The following is a 14,901-nucleotide window of genomic DNA, read 5'->3' as shown; positions in this document are numbered from 1 at the left end:
CTTCTGGCAGAATCTTCCAGAATAGGCTCACTCCAAGGCGTTAATTCACCCTTCAGAGCTTGATACCAAACAGTTGTTGGACTACAGTAGGGATGATCTACGGTGTCTAACAGGCCTTCTTACAGGTCACTGTCAAGTTAATCATCATTCATCAAATGATGAAACAGCAGAGCACATATTTTGTGCTTGCCTCGCTATGGACGAATCAGGTTTTTAGAGTTCGACAGAGCCGTACTCTTACCATCTGACCTTCGGCTTCGTTGTGAAGTTGGGTTTATTTGGTCGAGTGTGAAGGGGTGTGAGCCACAATAAACCCTTGCGGGTCGCGGTGGAGGGTCGAATAGACCCAGTCACTTTGGACCTGACCTAAACTACCATTTCTTCAATTTTTCATTCTTATTTGTGCTTTAACTGTTAAAGACTTTATTGTGAAGTTTTTCGTATTGTTAACACCATGCCTCTAGTGCGAAAACTTCGTCGTGTTCCTTAACTTAGTGATTTTGAGAGAGGACGAATTGTTGGCTTACGTGAGTCAGGTTTTTCAGTTAGATCAATTTCAAGAAGAAACAATCGATTTTTGCCTACTATTCTAAGATGTTATCAGGCATGGGCCCAAGAAGGCCAAGAACACAGAGCTAAGGGCACTGGTCATCGCAGCGAAACACCAGCGCGTGAGAATCGCCGAGTAACACTGGCTCCTAGGGATCGGTCCATTTCTACTGGGACAATTGCAAATCAGTGGTTTGAAGAACAGTGAAGGTATGTTGGAATTCGCACAGTATATCGACGAATAAGAAGTTTCGGACTTTTTTCTTATCCCCATTGGGTGTTGCCACAGACTCTCGAGAATCGACGCAACCGATTGCATTGGTGCAGAGAGAAAATGAATGGGGTCAACAGTGGAACCGCGTAGTCTTCAGCGATAAATCTCGCTTTTGTTTGGGTATGCACGATGGACGAGCAAGAGTAAGAAGGTGTCGTGGTGAAAGAGGAGATCCTCAGTTTGTGTGGAGAGGCATGTTCACCATACTGGTTCAATGGTATGGGGTGCCATTGCATATGGTGACAGGACACCTTTAGTCTTTATCAGAAGCAACATGACAGCTATTCGTTGCATTTACGAAGTAGTGGAGCCTCACTTCCTTCCATATCTAGAGACCATCGAGAACCTCATATTTCAACAAGACAATGCTAGACAGCGTGTGGCTAGAGTAACTCTAGATTTCATGGATCAGCATGACAGTAACCGCTTACCATGGCCACCCAATCGAACATGTGTGGGCTATTCTTGGTCGCAAACTGTTGAATTTACAATAGCCCCCAGTAACTTTGGCAGAATTTAGACATGAGTAAAAAAATTCACAGATACCTAGATATCTTATCTTTCGGAGGCTAAAATCTGCCTCCGTATTCAGGACTGGAACGAATATAATATAACTTACAGTTTTCTTTGTTTCATTTTATTTTCAAACGTCCTCGACGGATATTAAAGAAGTTTTGAATTGTCAAATATGTCAATGTCGTTAATTGGCTTCTGAAACATCAGATATAGCATAAAGTGTTCGCTAATACAGGCTTGTCACACTCTAAAAGTAGGAATATTGGAAAATCATTTCTACATCTACAACATAAAACGAGCCTCCGAAAATATAACGGTATGGAAAAACGGTGATATAAACACGCCCCTTTCACCCCCAGTTGGAATATTTGAAAACCCTCTCCCAGTGCACATTAGTGCGCATCTAAGACCTAAGAAGCACCTATATATCAAATTTTAGCTTCCTAGGACTTACCATTACGGAGAAACAGAGATGAATGAGCGATTGTCAAGTGTTACACTTTATTGTAGGATTTCCACTCGACAGTTAACAAAACCGCAACATGTGTTTCACTATACCTACTATACAATAGCTTCCTAAGAGGTGTTCTTCTATATTGGGTTCAGAGTGATGTCATGATATTTCACGTATTCTGTGCAGCAAACCCTTAAATTTGAAAGTCACGTCATGGGGGTATATAGAATATAACAAGGCCGCCATCTTGGGTAATCCGCCATATAGGATGTAGAAAGACGTCGCTTAGTTTACCATACATTGTCATCCAAACCAAAAGTGTATACGAAACTTCAGCACAATTTGACCCGAGCTCACATAGAAACAATCATTGCCTGTTTCGTTTGTCTTGACGTGCATAGTGTGTGGAACTCAAACTTCCACGCATGGAACTACGACAGAACGACACAGGACGAGAATATGCCGGGACGGGAACATGGCATGAAGTTACGTTTCTCTTTCTATAGTGTGTGCCATATAAGAAGGTATCAGTGAGAACAGCCAACCGCACGGTATGGTTGCCGACCGCGCGGTATGGCGTTCACAGTTCGGTTTTTCTCGACAATAATCGGTTTCTTTTCGGCGGCCAAGATTATCGCTTTATTTACAGTCTGTTTGTTAAGTGTAATGCTGAATTATTGTATTACAACTTTACGTCATATTGCCGTCCTGTCGCAGTGTGCGCCTTGCATTAGTGATTTGTTTCAAAATATACACGAGTGGAATCGCTAGCCACAATTATTTCGAATATCACGTTGTTTGTACGTTCTAAACATTGTATTTTCACTGAGCCCATTGACTAATTTTTAAACAGAAGGCTTTAGCTGGATTGATAATGGTTGATAGGCAATTCAAATTTGTAGATTGGAAAAAAAATATTTACCATGATCCAGTTAGAGATAAACGATAATAATTGCTGTCATTCACTATATTGGTTTCAATATGCTTTCGATAAATGTTTGTGTGTTTGGTAATCACACCTATTTACTGTATTACTTGACTAAATAAACACAATTCACTTGGATATTTTGATAAAACTTTCATAACATACGTACAGAAGATAAGAGAAACTGTGAAGTAATATATACAAGAGGATCAGCAGATAGAATAACATTGAAAAATTCTTGATTCGACAAATTTTGGAATTATGTTGATCATCCAACAAGAAAATTAATGCAGTTTTCCAATTGAACTCAATGACATTTATTGAAAATGATGAAAATCAAGAAACACGGCCAAATATAAATAAAAAACAAGAGTAACAACAAACCACTGACAAATCAATATCGAAACATTTTTCATAATATTCGAAATACACGGCGTGGTTTTTTTCAAGACCAAGTGATTAATTTGAAGTTTAAAAAATCTGTTTAAAATCTGTTTTTCAGTTAACCAGCTGTCGCAACCCTACGAACGACAGCCCTCGGAAGTCGAAACTTATGCGAGCTAAGGATTAACGAGGTCTTACCTTTTAACGTGTGATTCCTAACACGGTCACACAAAACTTCTGTTGGTAGCGTGACAACAACAAAAATAAATTGAAAACAGTTATACCAAAAAAAATGTTCACAATATAGGTAACTGAATAGAGTCGTGATTCAATTTGATAAAAAAAAGTTAATTGAATAGAACTGGCCGATACTTGATATTATATTATATTATATTAAAACTCATTAATACAGTTTATTGTATGATTTTCACCATAAAGGGTTTTACAAAAACCGCAACACGTGTTTCGCTATACAATAGCTTTCTCAATCACTTGACAAAGCTACTGTGCTAGCGAAACATGTGATATATTTTTCAAATAAATTTTGTGGAGATCAAATCGTGAGGTGTAGTTTTTGAAAAAAGCTTTCTCAAGGGTTAATAATGCATTATTAACGTTTGAGAAAGCTATCGTATTGCGAAACAAGTGTCGCGGTTTTTGTAAAACCCTTTATAGTGAAAAATCATACAATAAACTGTAATAATGAGTTTTTTTCAATAAAACTATGATGATGGAGGAGTAGAAAGCCAGAATTTTTGTTTCCTAAAAATCAATCTCTCCTATAAATATACGGCTGGGTTTAAATCAAATAAGCGAATCAATCTAATAAAGTACTGTCATCGATGACATGAGTAGATTTGATAAATTCGTGACATAAAGTAGTCATTTTATGAATGAATTGAGTGCGAAAGTGGCGATTCACATTGGATTTGAATCGCTGGAGATTAAATTCATTTGGAAAAACGTTCTCAGGGAGTTTATTCCACATAAACGCAGTTCTCCAGATGAAAGAGTTCTCAAACAGTGAAGTTGGAGGTGTACTGAGTTGAACCTCAAAACGATGAGCAGCCACTGTCCATCGCGTATTACTGATAAGTACCGCTCTTAGTGAAATCAAATGTGCCAAGTCACTTGAACACCTCCCGTGAAAGTATCTATAGAAAAGAGAAAAATCTCCAACCTTTTTTCGATGTTCCAGGCTATCAAGGTTGCACGTGATATTCGCGTCTCCAATCAGGCGGATTGCTATTTTCTGGACGAAATCCAGCAACTTCAGGGTATGTTTGGGGGCAGAGCTCCATACATGAGAACAATACTTCAAAAAAGGTCTGATCTGAGCTTTATAAAGCCTCAAAAGTTGCTGAGGTGTGTATAGTTTTCTGGTTTGGAACAGTGTTCAAAGCTTTTGAGAAGCAGTCTTTGTAATTCCACCGACATGATTGTACTCGATATTGGTGTCCTCAACAAACTTATCGAAGCAGAAAGCGGAATTGTCTGACCGGATATTATTATATCCAGTTCGGAGACATTTATCTTTTTGAAGAAAACTGATGCCGGGGTTTTTGTGACCTTGAATTGAACCTGGTTATTTTCACCCCAATTCGAAATCACTTCTAGATCCATATTGATATATGCTGCCGGTGAAGACGTGCCTCCATAGCCGATGTCCTAGAATCCAAATGGAATGACGAGACAAGTGTGCTGTCGTCATCAAAGCAATATATTGGATTCTTAGTTTTTTCCAGTCGTTGATATACAATAAAAAAAGGTTGGAGACAATATGCCTCATGCCATACATGGTCAAAGGCCTTAGAAATATCAAGCAACAGCTCTTGATTCTCCAAAACATCTGAATAAGACCCTTTTCATGTTCATATGGAAGTAGTTGTTTCGAAAGAGTTTATCTTTCGTGTAATTCAATGTTTATATGGAAGTAGTTTTTTCAAGAGGGCTTTTTTCCCAGTTTGTGGCTGAAAGTTACTTCTTTGCATGATCTAAACATCTTTGTGAATAATTTAATTTCAAATTAATTGATTTCTTCTTTTTTTTGGAAGATTTCCACTTTTTTTGCATAATGAAGCCAAAACTATTCCTTCCCAAAAGTTAATCACTCCTAAAAATATACCTCTTTTAATAAAACTACTCATATTTCACCAATTAAGTTTTTTGAGAATATAAATCCAAAACATGGAAAAATAGTGGTGGAAAAAATAGTTAGTCATCATAAAAAGAATACGTCGTTTTTTAACAAATGTCTTTAATTTACTATTTGAATAAAACTATTTTATGATTTTCAATTCATATCTGCTTGAAAAATATTCAAATTTAAATGAGCTCCACACATTTACCATCCTTTACACGAATTAAACTGAGAAGTTTTTCATCTACGTTCACGGTCAACCACTTCAGGAAGAAAAATATGTACAATCCGGTTTATCTACTGTAGATTGAAAAATAGTGAATCCCAGAATACATGGAATATTACAGAACGATGAATGATAAATATATCAATTTCAATTCAAAGTTGTGAAAAAATCCTTCGTGACCATATAATAACTAATCCATTGTTCAATTTATTTCACGAATATTATCGAATACAATGTTGAAACAATTAGTACACTGGGATAACAAACTAAACCTACGATTTGAACATCATTGTAGTTTACTAGAAATATTTGACATATCTTGAGAGAACAGTTTTATTTCTCAAAATATTATTTGACATATTTTCTACAAATGGATATTGTTGCCTAATTGGATAATCCTCTTATTTTCAATTGAATTACAAGTTATTAATCTGACTTGAATTATACAGGCTTTCAAGAATCTCAAAGTCCCTGTAATGCATATTATGATATGCAGATTTTTGTTTATAATTGAGTCAACATTTTGAGTTATTTCACAAGTTTTTTCATGATTAAAAAAACTTGTTATATTCCTTCCTGAAAATTCGATATATGCTCCTTTCAAAAGGTTAGATAATTTTTGAGGTAACCCTCTAACGTAAGGAAGTTGTTAGGTTCGAAAGATAAATTTGACATTTGTTTGAAGGTGATTGAAATTCATAAATTTGACAGTTATTTATCAGTTTTATCAGTTTTTATGAATGAGTAATATATTTATCTTGGTCACTGTTGGCATACATCTTCAAATTTTCATTACCGTACCTTACCAACCCATTATTTCGTTTAATAATGTTTTTCTAATGTTCAACCTCAAAACTTCCATTACTCGGCTCGTTTCTATCTTTTAGTTTGATTTCATTAATTTTCCTCAACTATATAGTTCTTTATGTCTAGAAATGTACTTTTTTATATTTAGGTTAAATGCAGCTTGTAGTTGAACATCTCACGCTCAAGGTTTGCCTTGGATTTAGATGCTCAATATTACTTGAATCTGTCGCATTTGCCTTGGCTTTAAAATGTAAAGAATTGACCATCATGCTTATGAACGAAACAGTACAACTTTTCAAGATCACTTCAGAAAAGGTTATATACAAAGCAGCCAAACTATCCCTATAGAAATGTCGAAGGATTCGTGGAAAATGTTGACGCTTGAGGCCTAAACAAATACACAGGATCTATAAGATGTTCACCAGATCAATGAGAGCTTTTCAGTAATCGGCTCAGGCTTGCCTGGCTATCCACGACCATGGAAATACTTCTGGAGCTACCTTCTCTCCACACTTTCTGAAGAGTTAGTATCGATGGACAGCAAACATAATTCAAGCTCATGCGGATCGTAGCAAAATACTGGCTGACACTGAAAGTCGTACCATTTTAGAAATGACCTCCGATCGAATATCTCCAACTGTAAATTTGGGCCTGTCTTTCACAGTCCTGATACTGAAAAGAGAAGTTCGGATCATCCGGAATGAAAAAACCTAAGAGCAGTTACCTGTTGTTTCACCTAATGGATCGAAAATGTTTTTAGGTCTTGATGCAGGAGGATAAAGTCACAGACCCAGGACAAATAGATCAGTCTGTTTTTCAGTTTCTCAGAGTTTCATTCTTGCATTCCGACTTGAAAGAGAACTTACCAAATAAGACAATCCGTTTCTTTCAAAAGTTGAACTTGTTGAACTTTCATTTAGTATATTGTGTATGAATCCGGTGAATGATATCTGATTCAATTCTATAACGAATGTTTGGAGTAGAAACTGAATAGAATTTTTTTGTATAATTCAGTGTTCATATAAAAGTCGTTGTTTCGAAAGTATTTTTTCTTTGGTGTAATTCAATGTTTATATGAAAGCAGTTGTTTCAAGAGGTTTGAGAAAAATTAAAAATATTAGAAAAGTAATGGGTTTCAAAGTAAAACTATTCAAAACAATTTTTTTGGAAAAAACTTACTGGCTTTCCACGTCATCATCATGAAACATAAATGTTAATGTAAATATAAATGTTAATGTAAAGATAAATGTTGATGTGAACTTAAATGTTGATGTGTTTTTTCATTTTGTATTGGAAAGAAACTTTCATCTATGCACCATATATATTCATAAAGATTATTTATTGTAACTATTCATTTTCTTCCTTCAGGAGGTTTCCCACAATTTCAGTTCAATGATGGAGAAGAAGAAAACCAAATTTTTAAAAAAAATTACATCTGAAAATATTCCCTTTTCAAAATAATCCACAGTAATTGTAAATTTTGAGTTCTTCCAAATTCATTTATTCAAAACCTGACGAACAAAGGGAGAAACTAAAAAAAATGAAATTTACTTCAACTGAACAAGCAGATATACAGTATGTAAAAGCCAAATGGAATGAATTCATTATTTCGGTTACGGTACACATTTTAACAAAATCCCGAAACACTCCAAATTCAAATTATAATTTGACATACTTCAACGGAAAAATGCTACCCCTACCTTCAACCCCCGTCGAATGACAGGCACAGCTCCTAATTTTTTAAATGAGAAGTATAGGTTTGTGATATATCGTTTGAAAGGTCCCTTCATTCTCTATTCAAAAATGTTATCGCTCTCAAGTTTATTGTAACAATTGATATGAAATAAATTAAAATCATATGGTTATCGAAATTCGATAAAATACACTCAAAACTTATTTCACGTTGAGGTATTGATAATTAGAAATTGAGCAACCATAGCAATGATCTTTTTAGATGGTATCCTTCACAAAACTGTAAATAATTTCCGTGGCAACGTTAGTTCAAAATGCCCTGTCAACTTGTTTTGCATGTCACAACATTAGTTGTCAGTAGGTATTGTAATTTAAGTTTAAAATTCGTTAATTTCAACACTGACAAATGGTTAAATTAACGGATATGCATAAAATAACAGTTTTACAAATGATTGGTTACGGAGATAAAACCCGAACACAACAGGAAGTAGCTCGACTATTTCATGAGAAATATCTCTAGGAACAATAAGCAAAATAAAGAAGCAGTTTAGCGAGCTTGGTCATGTGGGGTAGATTAAAAAGGCAGCTACCAATACAATGAGTGATGAACTCAAATTAGATGTGATGTTTGAGTTTGGGGAAAATCCATAGACAGGTAACCACTACATTCAATTTGAGCCACACATCGATAGTGAACATATTAAAAGAAAATAAAATGTATCCCTATAAAATGATACCTACTCAGGAGCTCATGGAAGACAATTTTGATAGAAGAACTTATTTTTGTGAGCAAATGATGAACACGTTGGATAACAATATCATCCAATCAGAATGGATGGTCGTTGCTTCCTATCTTCAGGCGCATTTGACCAATGCTCCTCCTGTTACGTGACTGGCTGTTACATAACAAAAGCTTCGTCGGGGACAAAGACTGTCTTGCAGTTTGCAAGTCTGTGTCCGAAATGAGGTCTACTGTTCTTGGAAATTAAACTATTGTCTTCTTCATAAAATAGTATTGTTGCGATCCCACTCCCACGTGGACATCCGGTCCACCCCGGCCTCCAACTGGCGTGAATGGGAGCAGGTAATTTGAATATTTTACACAAACACAAACAATTTTTATTAACACTATTATGTTTACGATTGCTGGCTCGTTATAAAACGGCGGACATCACAACACAAACTGAATTCCGTCTCCAAAAATGGCGTCCGTGTACCTTCTTTGTGGACGGTCGCTATCGGCACGTCCGTCCACCACCACATCGGAAACGGAACTCAGAACACGTTATGTTTTCTGATGAGTGTACTTTTTCTCTTAACGGTCATGCTAATCGGCAAAATTGCCACTACTGGTCAACGGAAAATCCTCACTGGATGAGAGAAGAACACACGCAATACCCTCAACAGGTTAATGTTTGGGCAGGGATTGTAGGAAACCATATCATCGGTCCCTTTTGCATTGAGGGCAACTTGAATGGCGATAATTATTTGACATTACTTCAAAATGATGTCATTCCAAGTTTAGCAAATTTATATCCTGATCCAGGAAACCCCCAAGTTCCGATGAATACGCAGGATATCAAGATAATGTCCGGTAATACCTCGATACATTTCCCAATCGGTGGATATGGAGGCGAGGATCGATTGAATGGCCAGCGCGATCACCTGATATTTCATCATTAGATTTATTTTTGTGGGGATATGTAAAGAGCAATGTGTACAAAACTGAACCTTCAGATTTGAATGATTTAAAAAAACGAATAACGCTTGCGATTAGTTCGGTCACGCCTGATATGTTAAATAATGTAAGAAGACAGTTTTATTTAAGATCAAGATTTTCGGTAACCACATTATTATGTATTTTATCTTAATTGTTGCAATAAACTTGAAAGCGATAAAATTTTTGCATAGAGAATGAAGAGACCTTTCAAACGATGTCTCAGAAACCTATACTTTCCATTTGGAAAATTGGGATTGTACCTGTCATTCGAAGGGGTTGTAGGTAGGGATAACAATTTTACGTTGTTAAATTTTAATTTGAATTTAACGTTTTTCTTTAAATATGTACAGTAACCGAAATAATGAATTCATTCCATTTGGCTTTTACACACTATACATGACGCTCAATACAAAAATTAAAAACTTTTCTAATTCGTACAAACACCTTGAAAACTTCGAGATTGAAGCTGAGTGGCACTTTCATCCATAGTCCACGATAAAAAACCTAGTTGTGAGTAGTTTCAACTAAGAACCCATCACTTCCCCAGAAATAGACTACTTCTGGAAATTTTTTGAGATCGTCAAAAAGTTTTGAGTTTTTCAAATTTGCCAAAAAAAATTTCCTCTGGAACCCACTGTGTTTCATTTTACATAGAATGGCATTGAAAATAGAGGAAAAAAAATGTCTCCTAAAGCAGTAGCTTCATTGGGCAACAATAAATTGCAATTGTTTTATAGAAAATTGAAATAGCTGTAACACAAATACGGTTTGGCATAAAAATTCAAAACTCTGAAATACTTTTCGAAACATCCTCGTATTTCCTGTTGCATCCATTTCATGCATTGAAAATCAAACCTCAGCAAAATTATCTATTATCTCAAACAAACTCGTTCAAATTGCAAAGTGTGTATATAATCGAAATTTATCAAGTTTAAAACTCTCTAAAACGCCTGATAACAATATTCACCTAGCCCACCGACTATCAATTTATCAATCAAGTTGGCGAGATCCTCGCCCGTTATCGTTCCTTGTCGCACACTTTTTTCCCATCCTAATTACTTTTGAAAACATGCTGACTGAATCAGCTGGCCGCCAGTTACCTTCCGATGGCGAAATGATAGAGTTCTCAAGCCTGACATCGAAGATAAAACAATAAACAATGACTATAACGTTGACGTTTGAGATCATACTTTCGTTCGTGCTAATAATATCGTGTGAAGCATCTTCGAAGGATCTCTGTAAGTTCGGCGATGGTGCAATTGGTGAGACGTACGTTTCGAGAGATGTACCTCCTCAGAACTGCGGGTGCGATCCAGAATTGTGTGTTAGGAAGTGCTGCAAGATGGGATACTTTCTCCGTCGCAGCATATGTACCAGAAACAGTAGTAGCAGCTTCAAAGCTCCCGTATTCACCAATAAGACGAATTTCTTGGGAGAAATTGCCAATGTGGAAGGTTTTTTGATCGGTATCATCGACTGTCAGGTATTTAAATTGGATAAGTCGAAGCCCACAGATCAATACTACGTACAGGATGATGGTCGGCTTTGGGTGCCGAGTTTTCAAACATTTTACGAGAATGATAGATACTGTATCGACGAATTGGATGGGCTTACTGCTTTTGTGTGTTTCAACGAAAACCCACCGGAAATTCCGATTAGGCCTGATCAAGAACTCAATGTTTTAGGTAGGAAAACTTAAACAGATTCACAAACATGTAGACATACTGAACGGTAAATGAAAAATGGTTTAAATCCAAACGAATTTATGTTTTGAGCAATAGATTCAGATGACACTGACGAAAAACGTGGAGATGGTTGATTTTCCCCTGAGTGTCTCTAGTACTTTTTCAAACCTTAATTGAAATATCTTTCTGGTCACGAATATCTAATTGGGGAATTTTCTCATTTTTTTTAAGAGCCCCCAATTTTTTTTCTCTGATTTGAGTTACACTGGAGGTGCAGTTGGTATTATATCAATCTGTGATCACATATATGTTTGAATTTTGTTAGTTCGGACTTCCATTGTCCAATAATATTATATAATATCCCTGAAAGAACAAATAAAATAAAAAAATGAAATGAATAGCTGAAAATAACACTTTTTGCTCAATTTTTATTTTATTGTAATTTCATTTCAAGGTTTATTGCTTAATTAAATTGTTATTTTCAGTTATTCATTTCAATTTTCAATTTTCTTTCATGGATTTCAAATCATATATTATATTATATTATATTATATTATATTATATTATATTATATTATATTATATTATATTATATTATATTATATTATATTATATTATATTATATTATATTATATTATATTATATTATATTATATTATATTATATTATATTATATTATATTATATTATATTATATTATATTATATTATATTATATTATATTATATTATATTATATTATATTTTATTATATTATATTATATTATATTAGCCAATGGAAGTCCGAAATAACAGTATTCACAATGAAAAATTGTCAATCACCTTCAGATATATGTTTCTTGTCTTAAGGAGAAAATTGGAAAGCAAACTCTCATTTTAACATAATCACATACTACAATGGAAATAATATGAAATTAAAATCATGCAGAAAGACTCCACATAAGTAACTCTATTCAAGCCGTTCATTAAAAAAAGAGAAAATATTATTATAGGGTCTTGAACTCTGTTAGAGTATAGGTAATATTTGAGTTATTTCCTGAATATGTCATAACTTTCAGTTGTTTTGTCTGTTATTAATTGAATATTTTCAAACCGTTTTGAGTCACAGAGTATCCGTAAACTAAACTTCCGTTTACAAAATAAATACCGACGTCAGTGTTGATATTTTATGTTTCTTGAATACGTGGCTTACATAAATCTGTTCGTTTTGCTTTGCAAATATACTCAACTACCTTTTTCTGCATTATAAAAATGGCAGTAAAGAACTGAGGAAAACAATAAACTATTCCTAACCTCACATAGGTATATAAGTTTCTGATATTCATTGCTCCTAGCTTCAACTTTTTTAGGTTGACGATTATGTACAATTCCCTCTGCCTCGAATGTCAAATTCTCTCTAACGCATATATCGATATACTTGATTATTTGATCATTGATAGAATTACCTAATAACTGACAGCTGACTGGTATTTACTATTTGGTGAAATGATAGATTTCTCAAGTCTGATATAGAAGATGAAACAAACAATGAAAGTCATTGTTTCGAGAGAACTTCCAGTTTGTGTCTAACTTCTTTACATGATCTACACATCTTTTTGTAGAATTTATTTTCAAAGTAATTGCTTTCTTCCGTTTTTTGGAAAATTCACACATCCACACAGTGGAAACAAATTCGAATAGAACTCCTTAATTCTACACCGAGTTTGAAATATTTTATCTCAGATTCATCGGTATTATTTGTGTGACATAAAGTGACTATATTCTGTTTTGTTTGTTGATTTTTTTACTATCTCTTTCATCGTCATTATGATAAAATAAATGAAACTTTAGATTATAGATATTCAGTTACAAACGCATCACTCACTAGTTTACACAAATTGTACACCGAACATTCCTAATGTACTTAAAGTAGAGGAAAGCTATACAATATAATAAATTGGAACGTATCGATACATTAATCAATTTACAAAAAAGCTCTCTATTTCGAGTGAAAATTATAGTTTTCATTTCCTGATCAGCACCTTTTTGATAATTGTGAAAGATAATCTACTCAATACTTGTCAAAACTTACAGCTTTTCCTTCAATCCACCCATATAGTTATCAATTATTGAAAAAAGGACATCTATACTTCTTCATGTATCACGTGTTAATGATTATACACAAACTGATTCAAAAAAAGTGATGTACTTGTGAGTCAATATTCATGATTTATTGGATTATTTCTCCCAGTTTAGATCCCGTGTTAGGAATCACACGTTAAAAGGTAAGACCTCGTTAGTCCTTTGCTCGCACAAGTTTCTCAACTTCTGAGAGTTGTCGTTCGTATGGGGGCGACAGCTGATTAACGGAAAAACAGATTTTTTTTTAACAGTTTGTATCTGAAAATACTTCTTTGTATGATCTACAGATCTTCATGATTAGTGTTTTTACTACTTTGTTCAAAAAATAAGGTGAATTTCCGTTTTTCTCAAAAAATAATTATTAATTCTTCAATTTCTGTATTGACCCCTTTAAAGTAGTCCCCCTCAGATATTATCCACTCGTGCTAGTTTTTTTCCCAATCGTCGGAGCAGTTCTGATATACACTCTCTCAGAGTCGTCATTTACATTTTCTCGGCCTTCTGTGTAAAGCTTGTACGACTTGTAAACATTTTTCTGACTCAAAGTACAATCACCGTATGCTACTGTCCACATTTCAAGTGTTTTAAGCAATCAATTCCACTTTTACACAAAATTATATGCGAATTTTTTTATCCATTTTTTGTCGATAGCAGAAAATCGCTGAACACGCAAAACACGTCTAACTTTCATGCCACTTGCCAACAAACTGAACATGCTAAACAGCTAGAACTGTGAACATACAGTGCATTTCTTTAATGTCCCCTCAGTTTTTTCTGAACGAGTCATCACAAAAAATGGAGATTTGAGATGATGAAATTAATGCATGAATACTTTATTTTGAAGTGAAATTGACAGGTGAAACTTTCAAGATGGCGTCCGGGCGCCATCTGGGAAAAAAATAAATGGAAAGGAGGTTCTTGTGACACATCATTTTTAAGCTCCTGACGAATATTTCACAACCCTAGAATATGAAGTCGATATCTTCACCTACCACAAAATGGCGGAACATTTAATAATTTCCTGAAGTCAAACACATTACGAATAACCTAACATGGATATTTCTAGAAATATTCCTTTTTATCTGCTATATGGCAATTCCGACAACCCGATAAGGTTTGTTAACTTGTTTTTTGTTTTTAATAACGACAAAAAATGTCAGTACGACAATGAACATCATTGTTCAGTTAGAATATTCTCATTTAGTTTTCGGTTTTACTAGTAGAAAGGTACCACGTCAACAATCTCTAAAATGGTCAATTCTCGTCCATTAGAAGAAAAAATTGAAGCGATTATTATTTACGGTGCGACGCGTAACTTTCACGAGACCCGAAGGATTTTCAATGAACGTTTTTCGAATCGTCCTATCTGTAGAAAATATTTGAGGGAACTTGTATCCAAATTCACTACACAAC

General features: G+C 34.6%; 1 protein-coding gene across 9 annotated transcripts in view; it reads left to right on the top strand.

Moving 5' to 3' along the window:
• Nucleotides 1-14,901, top strand: part of LOC111507772 (G-protein coupled receptor Mth2) — a 131,651-nt gene that overhangs the window by 91,078 nt on the left and 25,672 nt on the right. Inside the window, exon 1 of one of the 9 annotated variants that reach the window (XM_023163119.2) lies at nt 10,774-11,372. The exons of the other annotated variants lie outside the window; for them this stretch is intronic. Within the exon in view, the coding sequence (XP_023018887.2) occupies nt 10,847-11,372 (526 nt within the window). The 5' untranslated portion in view covers nt 10,774-10,846. Of the gene's footprint in view, nt 1-10,773; nt 11,373-14,901 lie in introns of those variants that run through there. 9 annotated transcript variants of the gene reach the window in all.

The sequence above is a fragment of the Leptinotarsa decemlineata genome, unplaced genomic scaffold (genome assembly GCF_025532065.1).
Source record: "Leptinotarsa decemlineata unplaced genomic scaffold, Ldec_3_MD MMD2_tig00026328_RagTag_RagTag, whole genome shotgun sequence".
NCBI lineage: Eukaryota > Metazoa > Arthropoda > Insecta > Coleoptera > Chrysomelidae > Leptinotarsa > Leptinotarsa decemlineata.
This window is presented reverse-complemented; position numbering and strand designations above follow the sequence as displayed.